Source organism: Oncorhynchus masou, chromosome 13 (genome assembly GCF_036934945.1).
Source record: "Oncorhynchus masou masou isolate Uvic2021 chromosome 13, UVic_Omas_1.1, whole genome shotgun sequence".
NCBI classification, from domain to species: Eukaryota; Metazoa; Chordata; class Actinopteri; order Salmoniformes; family Salmonidae; genus Oncorhynchus; species Oncorhynchus masou.
Window position 1 is genome coordinate 72,389,784 of NC_088224.1, and position 24,095 is coordinate 72,413,878.

Consider the following 24,095-nt stretch of genomic DNA (forward strand, 5'->3'; position numbering starts at 1 on the left):
GTTATAATGGACTTTGGGGCGTGGATATTAATTAAGATAATAGGTTGTATTCATTTACAATTTGTACATCGGTTGGAGTATTGTTCCCACTCACAGGTATAACTATTTCTGACAAAAGCCTAAACGGTTGCAGGGTCATATAAGACGCACCATTAAAATGCAATGTTTTTCTCTAGGCCTACTGATTTATCAGTGCTCATGCCTATTTTGTATAATTACTTTTGATGGCCCTGCAGTTGATGAACATTTAGACTACAACAGTGTATTTTCTGGTGAAAGCAATTAAATAATCGTGTATTATTTAACTTTAATTTTCAAGACCCAAACGTTTAAATGTGAAAGACAGTAGGCCTATTGTCTTGACAGTTACCCACAGACACAAACGAAACTAGTTGCCTGGTCCTTTCCGCACGTCATTGCAGAATAGAGAAGGTATTCGCTTATAGGCAGTTATTATCTTATAGCCAGTAGGTATTTGACAACCCTTGGTAGAAATAAAGCCAGAAGTTAAATTGAGGGTTAATAATATATATTTGAATGTCGTCATTTTTATTGGCAAGTAAAAAGGAATATAAGGTTACTTAAACCTCATCGTTATGTTTGAAATGTCGGTTGTCTACTCACCTTGTAAATATATCCATGTCATAACTTTTTGGTTTGAAAGTCAAATTCGTTGACGAAAATACCTACAAATCGTTATAACGGCATAATAAACAAATAACCAAACAAATAACGGCACAATAGCAACAATAATATAATTCTAATTCTATTCAAATAGCATTTAAAAAAATACCATTAGTGTGTTATTGTGTTAGGCTACGAAAGTAAATGTGTAATAGAAAAACACGATCGAAAAACATGTGCATAAGACAATTACAAACGCTACAAAAGTTCCTCTTTCAACTCACAAGAAGGAATAATACCAACATGCTGCAATACGTGTTTCTCCGTAGTCCGAAAGCAGGGTTGAACTGCAAAATACGTTTAGTGTTACTGTTAGTTTGTAGTCGTTTAGAGTTGTTTTTCTTAGCCCTTAATTGCTTTTAAATAATAGCTATTACAATAATAATATATTTTAAATATATGTGTAATCCCAAATGCATTAAATACATTCATTCATAGCCTACCTATACATTTATTTTAATCCGATTACATAGTATAGTCGATTATAAAGTCGTTTTGTTATCCCTTAATTGCTTTTAAATAATAGCTTTGCAATAATAATAATATATTTTTGATTTACGTGTGAGCCCAATGCATTAAATAGCCCATATTCATTCATGCGTAGCCTAGTTCTACATTCATTTTAATCCCACTAGTTAGGCTTAACATAATAGGCCTGAAAGCGTTTGACAAAATATCATGCTTTTCTATTACAATACATTTAAATGCAGTCTAGTAATAGGCTACGCACTTCTCTATTACAATCAACTATGCACATCCATAGTCCTATTGATGTTCGAGAAATAATATTAACAAAATAATTAGCTGCTAAAAGGTTCGGCATAACACTAAAGCAGATACTAATAATGGCAATAATAATAATAATCTCTCCAATAACCATCTTTGTATCATATTGGCAATGTTACTACTGTAAAGTTTTTGAACGCCTTGTGCAATTAGAGTGGATATAGGGAAGAACAAAGAAGCGAGACCGGTTTGGGCTGCTCTGAGAGAGCGAGAGGGCTTGAGGGAGAGAGCGAGTGTGTCTGTCAGTCTGAGAGAGATAGCGGGAGAGAGAGAGAGAGACATTGCGGGACAGTGAGAGAGAGAGATACGTTGATTGACACCTGGAGTGTCTTGCAGTAAAGATGTGTGTGGGGAGATCGTTTATATATAGCGGCGCGTCCGGGCACATTGTTCATAATTGCCACTCTGAAGCCCACTGCGCGGCTCAAGTTGAAGGCTACCGCAGTTAGTACCGCCAGGGATAGAACAAAGCAAGTCTTTTCGGAAAAAGGACGACTAAATGCATCAATAACACGAATTTGCTTGAAGACACCCAACTCGCAAGTTTGAACTGGTTTCATTTTGACATTTTGAACTAATATTTGGGCACAGTGCGAACGCCAAGCACATCGGGACATCATGCACTGTCAAGCCGAGTTGAGACTCTCCTCCTCCGGGCAGCTGAAAGCAGCCAGGCGTCGCTACAAGACGTTTATGATTGACGAAATTCTTTCCAAGGAAACTTGTGATTACTTTGAGAAACTTTCTCTTTACTCAGTATGCCCTTCACTCATCGTTAGGCCTAAACCTCTGCACTCATGTTCGGGTAAGTGGATATGCTTGAACTCTCAGTCAAATCAAGGGATGCTGATGAATGCATAATGGTGTTAATGGTTTATATCTAATATTGCTATGCATTCAGTGAATGCTAATCATTATTGTATGAAAACTACATCTGATTTTGTTTATCATGAACAAAGTTAGTTATTAGGCATATTCTTCTTATATGTTCAGGCGGTCGTCCAACATGGGTCTACTCATATCACGAAATACATAAGGCTAATGATTTTATTAGGAGTATTGACAAAATAACTTTTATTAAATTGTCAATAGAGGCCATAGCATGGCGCAACATATATGTGCAGAATCCGTTACATGTAAATTTACAGCTTTAAAGAAATTGAGCTGCATTTTCATGACTTTCTGTTCGATACATCTCTAATATAAGCAAATAAGAAACAGGGACAGGTTCAGAATCACATTAGACGTCATGATTGTCAATTCATGTTGAAGTTTACCCGTGCAAGACGAGTACTATAGCGATGGATGATGTGTAAACTTAATTCAGGCAACTGTCCTCACTGGCACTTTTACTCATGGTACACCTTTTTATTTGTGTTAGGCCTGCTATCTATATTTATCAAAGGTCTATATTATGGTGCTTAATCTTGTGATAGCCTGTTATTTACAGGGATTTATCATGTAACTTTAACCCATGAAATAAAGCACACCAAATAAATGCAACAGGTACAGTAGATGTAATGTAGTCCCCTAAAGTGTTGTAACCTATTTGATAGACTTGACCGTTTTAAATTCCTTTTACAACAGCAGAACGGATGTGACCCTTTTCCAATCCAAAACATGATTTCACAGTTTAACTGTCATTTCCATATACTTTCATTCACAAATTAAACATTATGTACTAGGGCCTATGAAAGTTAAGCAACATTTACTCAGTATACTGTCTCACAATCAATCAGCAAATGCCTCCAATAAGTCTATATTATTAGAATTGCTGTGACATTCAGATCATTACCAACCTCAGTCTTTTATGTTCATGTTAAAAATATAGGATGAACCAAGCCCCAGTGTGGTGATCAAGGCGGTTAGTAAGGTGAAACCTGATTCCCCATGAATTATGTTGACACTGTCAACTTAACATATTCACTTCTGACAAAAGACACATGAACTCAGAACACACAATAACTAACCCTGCACTTAGATGAAACAGCAGGCGTTTGGTTTCTAGAGCAGTAACTACTACTACTGCCACTTGTCCTCATTCAGAAGGATTAATGTGGGCGCAGTGCTAAACGCAGAGCCTTGCCTAATGAGAGCCTGCTGCTACTTTGCATTTACTGAAGCATGGGCAATGCACTTTACCCAACTTATTTTCTGGGGGGTATATGGGGGTGCAGTATGTGCTCAAAGTTCCACAGTTTGATATTGGTGAGGGCAGGTACATGTTGGTTAAGGGCAAGGTTAGTATGTCATCATTGATGGACATGTATCTACCTGACACTACAGTTGCTTGTGCAAACACCATGAAAGGTTACAGTATGCTGATGACGTGTGCATGTCAGCCCCAATGACCTTCATTCATAGAAGTATGTTGCTTTATGAAGAGACATTCATTGCGATTGTCATCTCAGCAATTTATAAATTCATGGGCTACGTGCGCTTGATCCAACTGTTTCAGTGAGGAAGACTAAATTCATGCTTCATTCAGTATCCCAAAAGGCCAATCAAAACAAGTAATTAGTGCATAAAATAATGATTGCATGTTCTTCAATACAAGCAAATTTGAAAGAGCAACAAAACAAAACATTGCCACAAAGTGTGAAGACAAACTATTTGAATGCTATCTCACTTGCTTAGCCGGTCAGATAATGCTTTGTTCACAAAACATCTAGCTTAGCACTTGATTTCTCTAAATCATCAACATCAACTTATTTTTCTCCCCATTTATCATGGCTTACTGCAGTCAGTCATAAATGCTTCCAACACTGTGTTATAATTATACAGGAAAGTGACAAACTTTCCCTAAAAAGCATTTGGCCTGAAAGACTAACACATTTCTTTCCCTCAAATGCAGCAGAATTTCTAAATCCATTCTTAATGGGTTATCCTGCTGTTATGAGTCAAAACAGCATTGACTACTGCTCTCTCAAATAATCATTATGATAATTACCTAAACTATGAAATAATAACTGCTGCAATTTGATGATGACAGCGACAAAGATATAAATAGAAGGCGATGTGGGGTTTGGGTATGTGCTAGAGGGCACTGTAAAGGGTTTTGGCAACCCCGTGACGGATGGATAGAGTAACCAGCCCACATATTACTACCCAGTGCCCACCACTTAGCTGAGGGGGTGTGAGACACAGTATAGTCCCACACTTCAATGGCTTGTAACGCTCAATATAGAAGCTGGCAGGCTTATAGGCCCAGAGCCAGTGAACGTCCATTGGCCCGCTGTGGTCCCCATCAGTGAAAGTGGAGTCTACATTCTCACAGTGTGGAGCTTCTGCTCCAGCAGTTACCAGTAGAGGCTGCTATAGGACAGTGGTCCCAGGCAGGTAATTTTACCCAAATTACAAGATGTTTGTTTGTTCTTGATATAATATGGCATCAACTAGTAAGAGACCACTCAACATGTCAAGCAAGTGATTACTCCTCTCTTTGATCCAACAACCCCCTCTGCTCTGTGATGTTTTTTTTTCTGTCACGATCACACCTCTCTGCTCCTTGCTTTACATTTCACGATGGTCCATTTACCTGTGCCAAGCCAAATGCCCTCACAATAGTGTACACAGTAAAACCGGTTGATGACCTCAGCGTATTCTCTGTTCTCGTTTTGTGCCTTGTAAAACTACAGGAGTGATAGACCTGCTAGACAGACCTGACCTCCAGCAGATCATTACCTTGCAGGGGAGTAGTGAACAGTATAATGGTGGGTTACAATATTTAATTTAGAGTCTCATCTCTCAGCAGAACCCAGGGCAAGGCTTTTAGTGGGATTTCTGGAAGGAGGTGCGAGAGATAAAGATCAACTCTGGCGTAATCTCACATGACAGCGCGATGAAAAACGGCCAAATAGGAGGGTGTGGACCTCGAGGGGCCCAGGTACTGCAGCATAGTCCTACGCCACCACTGAGGGTTTATGGACGAAAGCAGGGAGAGCAAAGGCTTTTCATCCCATTTTAACAGCTAATCCACCACAGATAATAAGGCCTGCCATTAACCGTGAGGCTAGCTTGAGGGGTACAGTCTTGTCTCTGTTAACACATAAAGCATTGACATACACAAGCAGTCTCTCACACACACACACACACACACACACACACACACACACACACACACACACACACACACACACACACACACACACACACACACACACACACACACACACACACACACACACACACACACACACACACACACACACACACACACACACACACACACACACACACACACACAATTCCTGAGCCATCAGATCATCATCAGAGCTCTGCATCAAGGCAGATCAGAGATCGGTTTTACAGTAGATTGCACTGCAGGCTGTTTTCAAATGGCAAGGTAAAATTCACAGGATTGTGTTTCATGTAAAATACGTAGTTAACACTTACGGGAAACACAATGCCCTCGGATTGGCACAAGTCTGAAAAAACTGCCTGTGAGCATGAGAAAATAGCACCACAACACTACGCATAACACTCTAGAAACCTCAAAACATCTCATGAAACCCAAACTTGAGTTGAAATTGGCACTTAACTGGTCTGATCTGTCAAAAGCAGGTGAATGACTCCAATTAAATGAGTGATAGTTAAAGCAGCATACCCTGTTGCCCATCCCATTCCTGCAGTGTTTGACTTGGGCTGGCTTGACAAGATTGCTGTTGAGTGAAGAAATAAACATGTCTAATGTAACACTTCTTAACCTGTCACCACATGATACACCCAAAACAATACATATTACTGTAAGTTAATGTGGCCTTTGAGTACTAAGTCTTGAATCATCATCTTGGAATCCATTTAAACAAAGAGAAAAGGTGCAGAAAATAGGGAGTAAATATCAAACAACCAATGAGTTTGTTGCTGGAGATTTCACTGTAAAATGGTTACTTATTCTACTAAGTCCTGCCATTATCAAAGCCTTCAAATTATATATAAAATGTAATTTAAACACCAAAAATCATTTAAAAAAAGACAATAATTATTATGTTATCAATACCATATGATAAAACAAGCATGAGTGTATCTAATGCTACCAGCTTATTCTTTACCTATTATTAGGAGGTAATTATTCTGTAATGACTACCACAAGCACATGTGCCAGTCCGAGCATTCCGATTGTGCTTGTCAAGAGTATCAGTGTGCTTTAGCATGGACAGAGTGCACTCTCCTTGCTACACAAATGGTTTATTTGTAGACCATTGACAGGACACTGGAACTTGTCAACAATGTGTCAGATCTGGGTTAAGGAAGCCGGCTTAGTTGTCAGTAGAAAGTCACCATGAGGTCTGATTTTTCCCTTCTGACAAGCATCCAAAAGACACGGCTGTCACAACTCTCAAGACAACCTCAAGCTCTACATTGACAGCAGATTTCCTGAAGACCGTGAAAGAAACCAAGATGTTTCCTTCCTTGCTTTTCAATCAATCTTCCCATTTAAAGTGACAGCAAGTAATTATTCACTTGGACTCCTTATGTATTGATATTTCTGTGTATTTTGTATTATTCCATAATAATACCAATATATTTCCGAAAGATAAATACATACAGTGCCTTCGGAAAGTATTCAGATCCCTTGACTTTTTCCACACTTTGTTATGTTACAGTCTCATTCTAAAATGGATTAACTAAAAAACAATCAGCAATCCACACACAATACCCCATAATGACAAAGCGAAAACAGGTTTTTAGATTTTTTTTGCTAATTTAAAATAATAATAATAATAAATACATATTTACATAAGTATTCAGACCCTTTTCTATAAGACTCGAAATTGAGCTCAGCCTGTTTCCATTGATCATCCTTGAGATGTTTCTACAACTTGATTGGAGTCCACCTGTGGTTAAATTTAATTAATTTGACATGATTTGGAAAGGCACAAACCGGTCTATAGAATGTCCCACAGCTGACAGTGCATGTCAGAGCAAAAACCAAGCTATGAAGTCCAAAGAATTGTCCGTAGAGCTCCGAGACCGGATTGAGTCGAGCCACAGATCTGGGAAGGGTGCCAAAAACTTCTGCAGCATTGAAGTTCCCAAGAACACAGTTGTCTCCATCTTAAATGGAAGAAGTTTGGAACCAACTAGACTTTTCCAAACTGAGCAATCGTGTGAGAAGGGCCTTGGTCAGAGAGGTGACCAAGAACCCAGTGGGCACTGACAGGGCTCTAGAGTTCCTCTGTGGAGATGAGAGAACCTTCCAGAAGGACAACCATCTCTGCAGCATTCCAATTAGGTCATTATGGTAGAGTGGCCAGACGGAAGCTACTCCTCAGTAAAAGGCACATGACAGCCCACAAAAGGCACCTAAAGACTCTCAGACCATAAGAAAAAAGGTTCACTGTTCTATGAAACCAATATTGAACTCTTAGGCCAGAATGCCAAGCGTCACTTCTGGAGGAAACTTGGCACTGTCCCTACGGGGAAGCATGGTGTTGGCAGCATCATGCTGTGGGGATGTTTTTCAGCAGCAGTGACTGGGAGACTAGTCAGGATCGAGGCCAAGATGAACGGAACAATGTACAGAGAGAACCTTGATGAAAACCTGCTCCAGAGTGCTCAGGACCTCAGACTGGGGCGAAGGTTCACCTTCCATCATGACAACGACCCTAAGCACACAGCTAAGACAACGCAGGAGTGGCTTCGGGACAAGTCTATGAATGTCCTTAAGTGGCCCAGCCAGAGCCCGGACTTGAAACCGATCGAAAGTCTCTAGAGAGACCTGAAAATAGCTGTGCAGCAACGCTCCCCATCCAACCTGACAGAGCTTGAGAGGATCTGCAGAGAAGAATGGGAGAAACTCCCCAAATACAGGTGTGCCGAGCTTGTAGCATCATACCCAAGAAGACTCAAGGTGGTAATTGCTGCCAAAGGTGCTTCAAGAAAGTACTGAGTAAAGAGTCTGAATACATATGTAAATGTAATATTTCATATATTTAAAAAATAAGTAAGCTAGTAAAAATGTCAAAAATCTTTTTTTTTGCTATGCGATTAAGGTGGTATTGTGTGTAGATTGATGAGGTGGAAAAAACATTTAATATAATTTTTGAACAAGGCTGTAATGTTACAGAATGTTTAAAAAGTGAAGGGGTCTAAACACTTTCCGAAGGCACTTTATGTTAAAATGCAACAAAGAGATAATAAACAAGTTTTTTCTGACATTTATCTGCACAGGTCCCCTCAGTTTGTCACAACTCAACATCACAGACAGAGCTAATATGGGAGAGACAGAAAAAGAGACCAAGAGAGAGACAGACAGAGAAAGAGAGAGAACGAGAGAGAAAGAGAAAGAGAGTGTAGTGGAGGGAATGAGGCATCATGTCCAGACAGCAGCAGCAGCAGCAATTCTCCGAGGTGGAAGATTAGTGATGAGCTCAGCGCCCTGCGATGATGTCATGTATATAGGGACGAGCCTGAGGCTCTGTCTGAGAGAGAGGAGGGTTCAGGGTGGGGGTGTAGATATGGTAGGGGCTGGCTGCAGCGCATAACCTCCCTCCTCTTTCCCCCCCATGTGCCCGAACACATGCTCAATTACCTCCCAGACCAACCAACCCCCTGTCACACCAGCTCCCATAACTGCTGAACATTACTGAAAATGTCAGAGAAAGGGGATACAAATTTACGACCAAGGTCTGCCTGGATGTATCCTCTCAGTTGTACGTGTAGGGTTTGAATAATATAAACTTGTCTATGGGTTGATGGAGAGATAAGAGAGGCAGATCCACCACAGGCAGTGAGGAACACACAAAGGGAAAGAGTATGCTGTGTATGTAATGTGACAGCATAATGTCCTCTCTTTTCTGTCATTGGATTTTATATATCTTCTTCCTCAACACATCACTCTCTCCTGCCACATAGCAAACAGAGCATTAGTTTCTATGTCTGTCTTAGTTCAGTCGTAAATTATGCCATTGGGATCTGATGTTTATTAGAAGCCGTAAGGTTTTCACCACCAGATATTATGTTCATTGCGGAGCGCAGTCTTTGGTCTTGGCTCCAGTGGGTGGCCCCCCAGACATTTGTTACTTTTTATTGATTCTGGCGTCTCGATGCTTCTGTCTGCATAGATAAAGAGATAGAGTGAGGGGGGAGAGATAAATGGCGAGGGGCATAGTCACTTCGGATTTACTGTATGTGTGTGCGTGTGCATGTGCATGTGTGTGGCAGAGAGACATCCTTTATCTGGCCCCAAAATAATTATTCAATTGGTGGGTTCAGAGTGGCAGAGTAAAACACACAGTGCGTCATTAAGATCAGAACCTTCTACATCAAAGAGGTCAAAACACTTTTCATTGTAAAAAAAATAGCAATTAAAAAGAACCCTGTCTTAGTGATTATTACAGGTCTATTAAAACTACCATCCAAGGTGATGCATACAGTAGCAAATACACATTTAAAAGTACAATTGTATTTATTGCTCTGCATTTCACCTGCCTCTGACCTCTCTCTCTTTTTGCTCTTTTAGGATCCTCCTCACTGCGGGCCTACCCCCTTCTCTCAGTCATCACGCGGCAGCCCCCCAACATGCCTCCTCACCTCTCCCAGCCCTCATCTCCCGGCCAGGTTCCCCACCTGCCCCTGCTCTCCCCCCAGCACCACTCCCGGGTCTCCGAGGCCTCCCACAGCGAGACACCTGTCAGCATCAGCAGCGAGTCAGACACGGAGCACAGCACCACCCGACTGAAGAAACCCAGACGCAGCCGCACCATCTTCACTGAGCTGCAGCTCATGGGCCTGGAGAAGAAGTTCCAGAAACAGAAGTACCTCTCCACCCCTGATAGGTCAGTATCATATTGCATCTCGCCTCTAATAGGCCAAAATGATAGCACCCCAGAGGCTGATTGTTTACTTGAAAAAAGCTTCCTTCCTGATAGATCAGTATTATAGTACCTCAAATTTCATACAGTATAACTTGACACTCAAGTTTGTGAAAATTTGAAATTCTGTGATAAACCAGACTAGAGGTTCAGCATCAACATCATAACATTTTGATTTATGTCCTGGGCAATGTGTCATGTAATGTTAAGTTTTCTAATCCAGGCATGACCTCAGCATTCTAGTTGAGACAAGAGTAACGTTTTAACCCTAAACTCTTGAATAGCAAAAAGCCTCAACAAAGAATCACTGCTCTATTCAAGAAACTAGGGACGTCTGCCAACACAAGCAAACAGGAATGTAATTGCATTGATTTACTGCCAATCATGTAATATATGTGAAGCTGTATATAAAATACATTTAGCTTTGTACACTGCATTTAGATGAGGTAATATCCATGTTAATATTGATGTCGTAGGTTCCAGTCCCTGGGTCATTTTCGATACCTGACATACGGCCATAACACATTTTCCATTTGAGTTTAAACTCCACTTTTAGATTTGGCCTGCCGGACATATTTCCATTATACCCCTAATTAATATTGAGCCATAAACCTCATATTTTCCTTCGGTCGAGCAACAAGAACATCAGACAGCTAGTAAACCTTAGCAACACATGGTTACAACAGCTTGATCTGAGCGAGAAGATAAATCATTATTTTACTAAAACACAACAGCCACAAAATGCTTTAAAAATGGTCAGTTATTTTTTATATTGTTGTAGATTTGTACTAAAAAGGCACCACTGTAAGACTTGGGAGAGGATGTTTGTTATCAGCCCTGTCTATAGTGATTTACCAACAAAACCACCGTGTGCAAATATGAGGTAAAACAGACAGCATCTAAACTATATTCACCTCCAATGTTTATTAGAAACATAAATACATTTGTACAATGAGCACTTGTTGTCTCTCAAATACATTGTTACAGTTGTTGATTAGCTAGCTGGCAAATGTTTTGCCATATTAGCATAGATGTGACATAAGTAAAAACACCTCAAAACAAGACATGGTATCATGAACAAGATGAAACTAGCTGAAATGAGCCACTTACGATTCCCCACATGGCAGCTTCTTGTTATTGTTGCTAGCTATCTGGCCATCCAGAATCACAACAACACACAGACTTCTAGCCCATTGAAGTGCGCACATTGTTTTCATGACGTTGTCATCTAACCCGTCTATACACATCCCATCCCTGGGGACAACTTCCACAATGCATCTCAACTTCAGTGCAAATCATACTTCTTTGTTCTGGCCAATGAGCCACACCACACCACAGCTCCTCTGTAAACTCCCAGGCAGGCTGAGATAGACTACAACAGCCCAGTGGTGATCCAAACCTCCCCTCCTGGCCTCACTGCCAAATCTGTATCATGCCAATAATCAAATTCCCACTGGCTGTGATGAACTAATTAAACCCACAGCTGGATGGAAAACAAACAGAGAAAATCCCCTTTCAAAACATCACAAGTGTGTCGTGCTCCCCAGTTCACTTTGTTATGATCCAAAGATAACTCCGTCTCTACTTCTTTATTTAGCTATTTCTTGGCTTGGAGACACTGTGGTCTTTGACTGAGACAGTGTTCTGAGGAAAACAGCATATAAAAAGCCCCTAACACCACACCACAGACTGTAATGATTTAAATCATTAAGCAATAATGATTTTATTTAATTGAGATTAGTATAATAAGCATCATCATCATTATCATTATGCATTAAGCTGCAACTAAAATCCCTGCTGATACAGGTTTGAGACGAACAGCAAACAGAGGACTTCTAAGTGCCTCCAGCAGAGTCATTCGTACAGTACTGTATGGCAGCCTGTCGCTGTAAGTGTGTGGTTTCCCCCCAAAGAAAACTAATGACCATAAATAACTGGGGTGCTTTCCTCTCCTGCAATTACTTTCCTTGCCTCCAGTCCCTCCACTGGGCAGTTTGAGAGTAAAGCATGATGGACAGCTTGATTGCCTGTATTTTTGGTGAAGAGTGGTTTTTCAAAGTATGCAATGACACTTTTCTTCTGCACTCAATCACTGAGGCAGTGCAGCTGTCAATACCGTATGCTGTTGTATGAACTGAAGTTCCCTCTATGTAATACTTTCAAATCAGGTCAGATAGAGATGGTGAGAGGACGGGAAAGAAGGGAGGATGAGAAAGAAGGGAGGATGAGAAGATAGGAAGAGTGGAAAGATCAGAGGGCAAGCTGATGGCTCTGTAGTAATCTAGTCTCTCTCTCTCTCTCTCTCTCTCTCTCTCTCTCTCTCTTTTTACATCAAATTTTAAAAAAACCTGATAAAGCTCCCTCCCGCTGTAGGCTGATCCCTCTTTCACTGACCCCCCTTCCTGGGATATCATGTTACACACCATCCAATACCCTTATTAGTCATGGATCAGAGCACATGTGGTGGAAGTGTTCAGGAAGTGTCCCCTTGAACATCCAGATACAGATGCTTTGATTTGATTGCTGACCTCCCTTACAGATGTTCAATAAGGTCTCTCCTGTATGCTGCAGGTGTGCAGTCTTTCTCTGGACCATAACAGGATTGTATTAAATAGACTACAGTACTCTGATTCACCATACCAGAATGTGGTTATAAAGTAGGATAGTCAACAGGTGATTGGAAAGCAAAAGTAACTAATTCATTTGTTTTTATTACTCCAACTACACCCTCTCTGTGTAAATCAGAGGCAGTCGGTTTCGTTTAAGATAAGGGAGGACAATTTTTTTCATGAACATGGCCTTATTTCTATTACAGCATATTGGATGTCTGTCATTCATATTTAATTTGCCCAGTTCAATGTAACAGTGATAGGTTGAGGCTACTACATGATACTTGAATTTTCCCTATACCCATCATGAGGTTGCTACAACCTAGTCTATGAATGACAGTTTACAACATAGGTGCACACAAGTCGAGAGACAAATTTGAGACAGTGACACATGGACTGACATTCAATACCGCCTTGCACACTCTTGCCTGCATCTAACTGATATGGGGTGGAATCATTAGTTCAACAGTTGCAAACTAGAGTTTCTATTGGACAAATTCAGGTATGTTTATCCCCGTTTTGTTCTGTTTGCTTCCATTTAGGAAATGTTTTTCAATAGAATAGGCAGAATGAATACACCACTGATCACACATAGACACAGTTCCCTTTCATTGCAGCCACATTGTATTCCTTCTCGCATATATGTGCTCTCCTCCTCTCACCTCTTCCCTTCGCTTGTGGACTTCAGTGCACAACACATCAACTGTATGTGACCAGGTGAAAAAACCTTTCCAAGCCAACCTGCTACACATAGCCTACATTGTTGTCACCAAATTAGCTTAAGTAACTTCATAGTTGGCATCGCTAATATAATTAACACCTTTTTAATCCCACTACAATTATGCAGTAACGTTACAGTGTACATTCAGTAAACAATTACACCAGCAGGCCCTGGTGGCAATAAATTAGTTAAACCAAAAGCTTACCTTGATTTGGAAGAGTTCCATTGCTGTGTTGGAAAGTCATAGCCAGGTAGCTAGCATAGAATCCCTCTGTTTCAGTAGGCTAAACTAGGTAGCTACATTTGATAGCTAAGTAAGTGAAACTGAAAGTGAAAAAATGATAATCTCTCTCTCTATTTCTCTCTTGCTTCTCTTTCATTTTTGGAAGAAATTAATTTGTTAAAAACTGTTCAACAACTGTCTTTCTCTCTCTTTGAGTTAACTACTCACCACATTTTATGCACTGCAGTGCTAGCTGTAGCTTATGCTTTCATTACCAGATTAATTCTCTGATCCTTTGATTGTGTGGACAACATGTGAGTTCATGCTGCAAGAGCTCTGATAGGTTGGAGGACGTCCTCCAGAAGTTGTCATAATTACTGTCCTCCTCCCAGAGGAGGACGGAAGCTAGTTGTCCTCCAGCTACACTATGGTGCTACTCCACAGAGTGCTGTTGAGGCTACTGTAGACCTTCTTTGCAAAATAGTGTTTTAATCAATTATTTGGTGACGTGATAATATTTTGTATATTTTTATCTAAAAATGAGATGCCTCCACTGAAATCAATTGTCTATCTACTGCTGCTTTTAATCTTATAAAGAAATAACTCATGTTTCAGAAACATGTACTGTATATTGAGTTGCCGTTTGTACTGTACGTGTTTGTTTCCCTACAGACTAGACCTGGCCCAATCTCTAGGCCTCACACAGCTTCAGGTGAAGACCTGGTACCAGAACAGAAGGATGAAGTGGAAGAAAATGGTGAGCGCCCCACACACCCATAACAACAATGACCCCGGGTCAGTGTAGAGAGAAGGAGTGATAGGGGTGTAAATGTCTGGGTTTGAGGGATGAGGGCCTAGGACACCAAAGTCTAGTCTAGTCTAGTCAGGTCAGCAGCTCAGAGAACAAAAGGCTCAAACTGTTAACTCTCCAGATTAATGACTGTACATGGAGCAGCTCAGAGCCATACATCTTCCCTTAATTGCTATAATAACCACGGTTGCCTTTGACCGCGGCCAGCATTCATCACAACCCCACTGAGCCGTGTGTCTGTGTTTGTGTGGGATGTGTTGCTCCAGGTGCTGAAGGGAGGGCAGGAGGCCCCCACCAAGCCCAAGGGCAGGCCTAAGAAAAACTCCATCCCCACCACCGAGGAGATAGAGGCAGAGGAAAGGCTGGCCAGGCTGGCTGAGGAGGAGAGAATGAGAATGGCAGCCGAAGAGGCTTTGGCCGACAGAGAAGCTCCCCAGTCGGAACCCCATGACCTCAGCACGGTCGCTGGGGCTACAGAGACCTACAATCCCACGGCGGTGAGCGAGGGTCGAGAGCAGCAAGTGCAGTCACTCCCGATGCAGTCAGAGACACATGCTGCCAGCTAAAGAAGATAGTTATTCATGTCTGAATGAAACAGCCAATGACTGCCGCTGACTGGAAAACAGAAGCACTTACTGTTGTGCCTCAGGATCACTGAAAAAAGCCTGTCTGGTGTAGATTAGTCAGTCGTGTTTGAGGTTTGACTAGAGTGGGTGACATTCATAGGTACGGTAGATCAGTTTGGTTTTGCCATATCACTTTTGCCATATACTGGAATAAAATGGTGTTTTAAAAAGAGTTTACATGTAGAGTTAGGTGTAAATACAAATGAAACATCCAGAATTGTACAGTGCATTTTGTCCCTGTGTTTTTGTTTTCCTTTTAGAACAACATTATCACCTCCCCAGCCTCAGACCTGCTTGTTTACTGAGAGAGTACTCCTTTAGTCTCATGCTATCCAGTTTGCCTGAGTGTTGTAGCTATATGTAAATCAATACTGTGCCACAGATATAACACAAAATGACCACACTGGTCATAGTGCCTTTTTCTCTCAGAGGATATAACAAGCTTTACCAGTCTAGAAACACCAAGGTTTATTCATACCAAATTCATATCAAGTGTTCTTTAACAGTGTTTTCCTTTTGCTTATTAAAAAGAGCAACACTTTGGTAATTAATTACTATATGCTCTGAATTACAGTTAACACTGCCATTGTACTTATTTTGTCAAGCTTTGAAGGGAATTGTATTTCTGTCCATGAGCTACAGTATTGTCTTGTTTATTTGGTCAATTAACTTGTGTTGTGTTGCTTTACATTGTATATAGGTTTCCCCAAAAAACATGTCAGATAACGATATACAGTACTAGTCAAAAGTTTGGACACACCTACTCATTCAACGGTTTTTCTATATTTTTACGATTTTTTTTACATTGTTGAATAATAGAGAAGACATCAAAACTATGAAATAAAACATATGGAATCTTGTAGTAACCAAAAAAGTGTTAAACAAATCTAAATATATCTTAATTGCTTTGAGCCAATCAGTTGTGTTGTGACAAGGTAGGAAGGGTATACAGAAGATAGCCCTATTTGGTAAAAGACCAAGTCTATATTATTGCAAGAACATCTCAAAGAAGCAAAGAGAAATGACAGTCCATCATTACTTTAAGTAATGAAGGTCAGTCAATAATAAAGTTTATTCAAGTGCAGTCACAAAAACCATCAAGCTCTATAATGAAACTGGCTCTCACGAGGACCGCCACACGGAAGGGAGACCCAGAGGTACCTCTGCTACAGAGAATAAGATCATTAGAGTTACCAGCCTTAGAAAAAATGCTTCACAGAGTTCAAGTAACAGACACATCTCAACATCAACTGTTCGGAGCAGATTGTGTGAATCAGGCCTTCATGGTCGAATTGAGTTGCTTGGGCCAAGAAACATGAGAAATGGACATTAGACCGGTGGAAATCTGTCCTTTTGTCTGATGAGTCCAAATGTGAGATTTTTGGTTCCAACTGCCATGTCTTTGTGAGATGAAGAGTAGGTGAATGGATGATCTCCACATGTGTGGTTCCCATTGTGAAGCATGGAGGAGGAGGTGTGATTTTGTGGGGGTGCTTTGCCGGTGACACTGTCAGTAATTTATTTAGAATTCAATGCACACTTAACCAGCATGGCTGCCACAGCATTCTGCAGCGATACGCAATCCCATCTGGTTTGCACTTAGCTGGACTATCATTTGTTTTTCAACAGGACAATGACCCAAAACACACCTCCAGACTGTGAAAGCGTTATTTGACTATCGAGAGTGATGGAGTGATGCATCAGATGACCTGGCCTCCACGATCACCCGATCTCAACCCAACTGAGATGGTTTTTGATGAGTTGGACCACAGAGTGAAGGAAAAGCAGCCAACAACTGCTCAGCATATGTGGAAATTCCTTCAAGAATATTGGAAAAGCATTCCTCATGAAGCTGGTTGAGAGAGTGTGCAAAGCTGTCATCAAGGCAAAGGTTAGCTACTTTGAAGAATCTAAAATATACTTTGATTTGTTTAACATTTCTTTGGTTACTACATGATTTCATATGTGTTATTTCATGGTTTTGATGTCTTCACTATTATTCTACAATGTAGGAAATAGTACAAATAAAGAAAAAACCCTTGAATGAGTAGCTGTGTCCAAACTTTTGACTGGTACTGTATATATACAGTATAGGTAAAGGGTTCTATTTTCATTTTGAAAAAAATAGAGTTTATCTGAACCTTTAACTTTCTATTTTGAAACTGGGGGTGGAGGGGTTTTACTGCCATGAGGGATGTCTCTTAAACTGTCAGAGACTGTAGAAATGAATAAATCACACCCTTTGCCAAAGAAACAAGGAAACTGAGAAACATTTAAAATATTTTAGAGGTTTTCAGCCCGCAGGCCATTGCATCAACGGAGCAGTCCTCTAACTCTGTCTTACAGACTCCCCACATAAAACTGTCTTCAGCTGCTTGTCAACACTTTTATTTTCCGCTTTGGCCTCCTGTTGTTTCCTTCTAAAGATGTCTTTTTGTAAAGAGTTCCTTTTTTAAAACAAATCATCTATATTTAGTTTGATATAAACTAATACAGTATTTTTCTGATGTAAATAATGCTTGTTGGTAAGCTACTGAATAGTTTTCTTTTGGCATGGACAACACAATGCTGATTGTTTTATTTTTACCATATACAAGGTGTGTTTTGTGTATTTAAATACACTTAATAAAATGACAATGATTTCCATATGAATGATAAAAGTCGCACATTATTATAATCATATTGATTACTACTTTTTGGAATATTTTTGATCTTCATATAAAAAAAATTGAATAGCAGACCACAAGCATGGTATCCAAGTTTAGTTGACTTTCAGGAAAACGCATTTGTATTTTTAAGCGTTATTTGAACCAGAATGAAGTGTACTCCTGGGTTTATTTAATCTTCATCCATAAAAATATCTTGATGCTCTCACTATGCTAGGAGGAATCTTCCATTTGATCTGATATGCAATGTAACTACATTGACGTGAAACCCTCTGCCGACATGCAGCAAGAGGTTCGAGCTGAGTTGACACAAAAGGCTTGTCATAGATATGACAGATCCCCTCCATACGGCAGAAGGCGAGGCCGCGAGGCAATGCATAATAGACAACTGTACTGCATGTCACATAGAAAAATACATACAGTGTTTAATCTATCCATTGACATCACTGTAGTTAATGACAGTTGTGTAAATCACTCATTTGTGCAAATCAAGTAAATTGTTAAACATACACAACATCATGGGTTTGAAATCATGGGTTTTGTATTCATGAAAAACAATTTAACTACTGCAATACTGCAGTAAAATTAAATCATTCACAAAGTTGCACTGTGCTCATAATACTTAATGGAAGAGTTGACCATAAATCAGGCTTAGAGAACAAAGGCTTTTATGCCTTCTGTGTTGTGACATTTATCATCTTGATCTTTTCGGCAAACACATTGGCCTTTAGTACACTGAGACACTCCTCTTTGACCCAGGCCAGGCAAGCTAGTTATGCTGTAAAGTGTATTTTTAGTGCATGATACCGGACCAGGATGGTTTGTAAAGCAAACAGTGCAGGTTGGCACTGAGTTAGATGCAATGTGCTCTAACTCCTTGTGTAAACACAGTGAGGATGCTTTCTATGAGTGTGTATTTAGAGGCGTACAGCAACCCCTGGGCCCTTCTTTGGACCATCAGTACAACCCTACGGGCAGGAAGTGATTGTGCCGTGGGGGGTGAGAGGAAGGTCTGTGTGTGTGTGTTACTGGTCTGAGGAAGGTCAAGGTGGAGGACGAAGGGGACGGGAAACTCTTTGGAAGTAGCGATTTGAACAGGCAAGGCAAGATCAATCCATTGTATTACAGCTACACAAATATTAATCTTATTTTCAGGGACACACGGTGGAAGGGGCATCAGCATAATCCCAATAGCCTACTTTAAAAAGCACTGTCAGAGCATCAGCTCAGTTTATATTTACTTTGGCCAGAACACTGAATGTAACATGAATAGGAGGCTGGATATCTGCAACTGGAGCCAAACTATGTCATGTTTTCACTGTCATTGCTTGTGTCAAGACCCCATCATTCTAAGCCATTGAATAAAAATAATACCTCATCATTGAGAATGATGACTGTGAATCAAATGTCCATGCCAGTCGACTGCATGAAAACGTAGATGTGAAGATGCCAAGGATCACAATCATGATCTACCAAGGAATTACTGATTTGTTATTGACTGTTGCATTATACTGTTCTCAATCAATTTAATTATTTTACATTTATTACACCACTTGCCAGCCAGAGCCAGGCTGATGTTGAATGAGAAGTGATTCACTCAACCAAGTTACCTGGTTAAAATAGGACTAGAAAACCAGATAGATTGGAGCAGGTACAGTGGATCTGTTTTAATTGCAGAGACTGAGGGCAACATGTCCATATTAAAGCCTTGTGAAAACAAAGGCTGTGGTTGGCAGCCAGCTAGGCAGGCAGGCCTGTTGTATGAGCTGTGAGCTGAGCCATGCGGAGTGGCAGGTCTCCACAGGCAGGGAGCAGAGCACCGCTGCTGGGTAATTGTTGTGTGGCGAGGTAAGGAAGGGTTACAGAAACAGCCCTGGGTAAAACACCAGAGGTCTTATTGGAGAGCCTGTAATTTTGTCACAGGTTCAGACTCAGGTCATAAAGATTGGAGCTGGTGTCAATCCCTGAACCCCCCCCCCCCCCCCACCGGTAAGACATCCATCGCGCACCTTCACCTGTCAGCTTAACTCACGCTCTGCAGGCAATTAGCCCTGACGATTTGAGGGGTGCTCTCAGTGTTTTAGTCTCTTCTCTGTTATGACAGGGGAAGCAATTTCTAAATACCAGGGGTAGGAGCCACAGCAGGCACACTAAAGTCAATAGAGGGAGATCCTTCTGACAACATTAACAATCACCCTATTGTTTTCAACAGCAGCAGAGGAGAACATTACCGTGCACATGTTCAGTACCAATCAAAACTTGGACACACCTACTCATTCAAGGGTTTTTCTTTATTTTTTACTATTTTCGATATTGTAGAGTAATATTGAAGACATCAAAACTATGAAATAACACATATGGAATCATGTAGTAACCAACATTTGATTTAACAAATCAAAATATATTTTCTATTTTAGATTCTTCAAAGTAGCCAACCTTTGCATTGATGACAGCTTTGCACACTCCTGGCATTCTCTACACCAGCTTCATAAGGAATGCTTTTCCAACAGTCTTGTAGGAGTTCCCACATATGCTGAGCACTTGTTGGCTGCTTTTCCTGCACTCTGCGGTCCAACTCATCCCAAACCATCTTAATTGGGTTGAGGTCGGTTGATCTGATGCAGCACTCCATCACTCTCTTTGGTAAAATAGCCCTTACACAGTCTGGAGATGTGTTTTAGGTCATTGTTCTGTTGAAAAACTAATTGTAGTTCCACTAAACGCAAACCAGAATGCTGTGGTAGCCATGCTGGTTAAGTGTGCCTTCGATTCTAAATAAAACACTGACAGTGTCACTAGCAAAGCACCCTCACACTATCCCACCTCCTCATCCATGCTTCACGGTGGGAACCACACATGCGGAGATCATCCGTTCACCTACTCTGCGTCTCACAAAGACACGGCGGTTGGAACCAAAAATCTAAAATTTGGATTCATCAGGCCAAAGGACAGATTTCAACCGGTCTAATGTCTATTACTTGTGTTTCTTGGCCCAAGCAAGTCTCTTATTCATATTGGTGGTTTCTTTGCAGCAATTCAACCATGAAGGCCTGATTCACACAGTCTTCTCTGAACAGTTCATGTTGATATGTGTCTGTTACTAGAACTCTGTGAAACATTTTTTGGGATGCAATTTCTGAGGCTGGTAATTCTAACTAACTTGTCCTCTGCAGCAGAGGTAACTCTGGGTCTTCCTTTCCTGTGGTGGTCCTCATGTGAGTCAGTTTCATTATTGCACCTGATGGTTTTTGCGACTGCCCTTGAAGAAACTTTCAAAGTTCTTGACATTTTCCGGATTGACTGACCTTCATGTCTTAAAGTAATGACGGACTGTCATTTTTCTTTGCTTAATTGAGCTGTTCTTGCCTTAATATGGACTTGGTCTTTTACCAAAAAGGACTTTCTTCTGTATACCAGCCCTAACTTGTCACAACACAACTGATGGGCTCAAACGCATTAAGAAGGAAATAAATTCCACATATTAACTTTTAACAATTTAACAAGTTAATTGAAATGCATTCCAGGTGACTACCTCATAAAGGTGGTTGAGAGAAAGCCAAGACTGTGCAAAGCTGTCATCAAGGCAAATGTGTCTACCTCGAAGAATCTTAAATATAAAATAGATTTAGATTTGTTTAACACTTTTTTGGTTACTTCATGATTCCATGTGTGTTATTTCATAGTTTTGATGTCTTCACTATTATTCTACAATGTAGAAAATATTATTGTGTTATTGTATTATTTTTATTCTACAATGTAGAATATAGTGAAAATAAAGTAAAACCCATGAATGAGTAGGTGTTTCCAAACTTTTGACTGGTACTGTACATGACCATTCATATGGATGACACGTGCACTGGTCCACCCCACGTCAATGCAAGCTTGGCCGTGAAATGTTCATAAAGCTTGGCATTCAAATACTGTGTCATTTTCAGTTTCAGTATCAGATACTGATACTGAAAATGATTTACTATTTTACAACCAATTCAACAGGATTATTATCATTAGGATGAATGTTAAAATTAGCACAACCTATCTCCTGTCTTCCTCATCAACTAACAGAAAACTTCAAAAACTCCAGGAGACATTCATAAGTGGAGGAGCCCAATGAATTAGATTATTTCTGTATCCCTTCCTGTTGTTAACTAATCAGCTTATTTCATTTAAAGAGGTCAGCCTCTTTACACCAACACCTTGGTATGGCCCAATCTTATCTTCCTGTCTCCTCTTTAAGGTCTCTTCTGCAGCTAATGCACTTACTGTGTTTATTACAGTGATGTCCTCCTCCCTGTCATCTTGCTCTAGTTAATGCCCTGGTCAAACCATCCCACTCATCCCAGCTCTCCCTCTGTCCAGCCCCAGTGTTAAATCAAATCAAACTTTATTTGTCACATGGGCCAAATACAAGTGTAGACCTTACTGTGAAATTCTAGCTTACAACCCCTTAACCAACAGTTCAAGAAGAGGTAAGAAAATATTTGCCAAATAAACTAAAGTAAAAAATAATAAAATCTAACACAATAAAATAACAATAACAATGCTATATACAGGGGGTACCGGCACAGAGTCAGTGTGCGGGGGTACAGGTTAGTTGAGGTAATTTGTACATGTTGGTAGGGGTGAAGTGACTATGCATAGATAATAAACAGCGAGTAGCAATAGTGTACAAAACAAATGGAGTCAATTTAAACAGTCTGTGGCCATTTGATTAACTGTTCAGAAGTCTTATGGCTTGGGGGTAGAAGCTGTTGAGGAGCCTTTTGCTCCTAGACTTGGTGCTCCGGTACCACTTGCCGTGCAGTAGCAGAGAATACAGTCTATGACTTGGTCAATTTTATGGGCTTTCGTCTAACACCGCCTATTATATAGGTCCTGGATGGCAGAAGCTTGGCCCCATACGCACTACACCTGTAGTACCTTACGGTCAGATGCCGAGCAGTTGCCATACCAGGCGGTGATGCAACCGGTCAGGATGCTCTCTATGGTGCAGCTGTAGAACCTTTTGAGGATCTGGGGACCCATGCAAAATCTTTCATTCTCCCAAGGAGGAAAAGGTTTTGTCGTGCCCTCTTCACAACTGTCTTGGTGTGTTCAGACCATGATTATTCGTTGGTGATGTGGACACCAAGGAACTTGAAATTCTCGACCCGCTCCACTACAGCCCCATCGATGTTAATGGGGGCCTGTTCGGCCCGCCTTTTCCTGTAGTTCACGTCTTGTTCACATTGAGGGAGAGGTTGTAGTCCTGGCACCACACTGCCAGTTCTCTGACCTCCTCCCTATAGGCTGTCACATCATTGTTAGTGATCGGGCCAACCACTGTTGTGTCGTCAGCAAACTTAATGATGGTGTGGAGTCGTGTTTGGCCACACAGTCGTGGGTGAACAGGGAGTACAGGAGGGGACTAAGTACACATCCCTGAGGCGACCCAGTGTTGAGGATCAGTGTGGCAGACGTGTTGTTGCCTACCCTTACCATCTGGGGGTGGCCCGTCAGGAAATCCAGCATCCAGTTGCTTGGTGATGAGCTTTGTGGGAACTAGGTTGTTGAACGCTGAGCTGCAGTCAATGAACAGCATTCTCATGTAGGTGTTCCTTTTGTCCACGTGGGAACGGGCAGTGTGGAGTGTGATTGAGATTGCATCATCTGCAGATCTGTTGGGGCGGTATGCGAATTGGAGTGGGTCTAGGGTATCCGGGAGGATGCTGTTGATGTGAGCCTTGACCAGCCTTTCAAAGCATTTCATGGCTACCGACGTGAGTGGTACGGGGTGGTAATCATTTAGGCAGGTAACCTTCTCTTCCTTGGGCACAGGGACTATGGTGGTCTGCTTGAAACATGTAGGTATTACAGACTCGGTCAGGGAAAGGTTGAAAATGTCAGTGAACCACTTACCAGTTGGTTCATGCGTGTTTTGAGTACCCTTCCTGTTAATCCGTAATCCATGGCTTCTGGTTGGGATATGCACATACGGTCACTGTGGGGACAACGTTGTCGATGCACTTATAGATGAAGCCGATGACTGAGGTGGTGTATTCCTCAATGCCATTGGATGAATCCCGGAACAAATTCCAGTATGTGCTAGCAATGCAGTCCTGTAGCGTAGCATCTGCGTCATCTGATCACTTCCGTATTGAGTGAGTCACTGGCACT

The 24,095-nt window shown here is 41.0% G+C and overlaps 1 protein-coding gene across 1 annotated transcript; it reads left to right on the forward strand.

Annotated features, from left to right (window-relative positions):
• Nucleotides 1-1,689: 1,689 nt before the first annotated feature.
• Nucleotides 1,690-17,927, forward strand: LOC135553020 (homeobox protein BarH-like 2). The gene is made up of 4 exons (XM_064985060.1): nucleotides 1,690-2,275; nucleotides 9,935-10,250; nucleotides 14,512-14,596; nucleotides 14,917-17,927. Exons 1-4 carry the CDS (start codon nucleotides 2,089-2,091, stop codon nucleotides 15,214-15,216), a joined length of 888 nt encoding a protein of 295 aa, XP_064841132.1. The 5' UTR covers nucleotides 1,690-2,088; the 3' UTR covers nucleotides 15,217-17,927.
• Nucleotides 17,928-24,095: the final 6,168 nt, after the last annotated feature.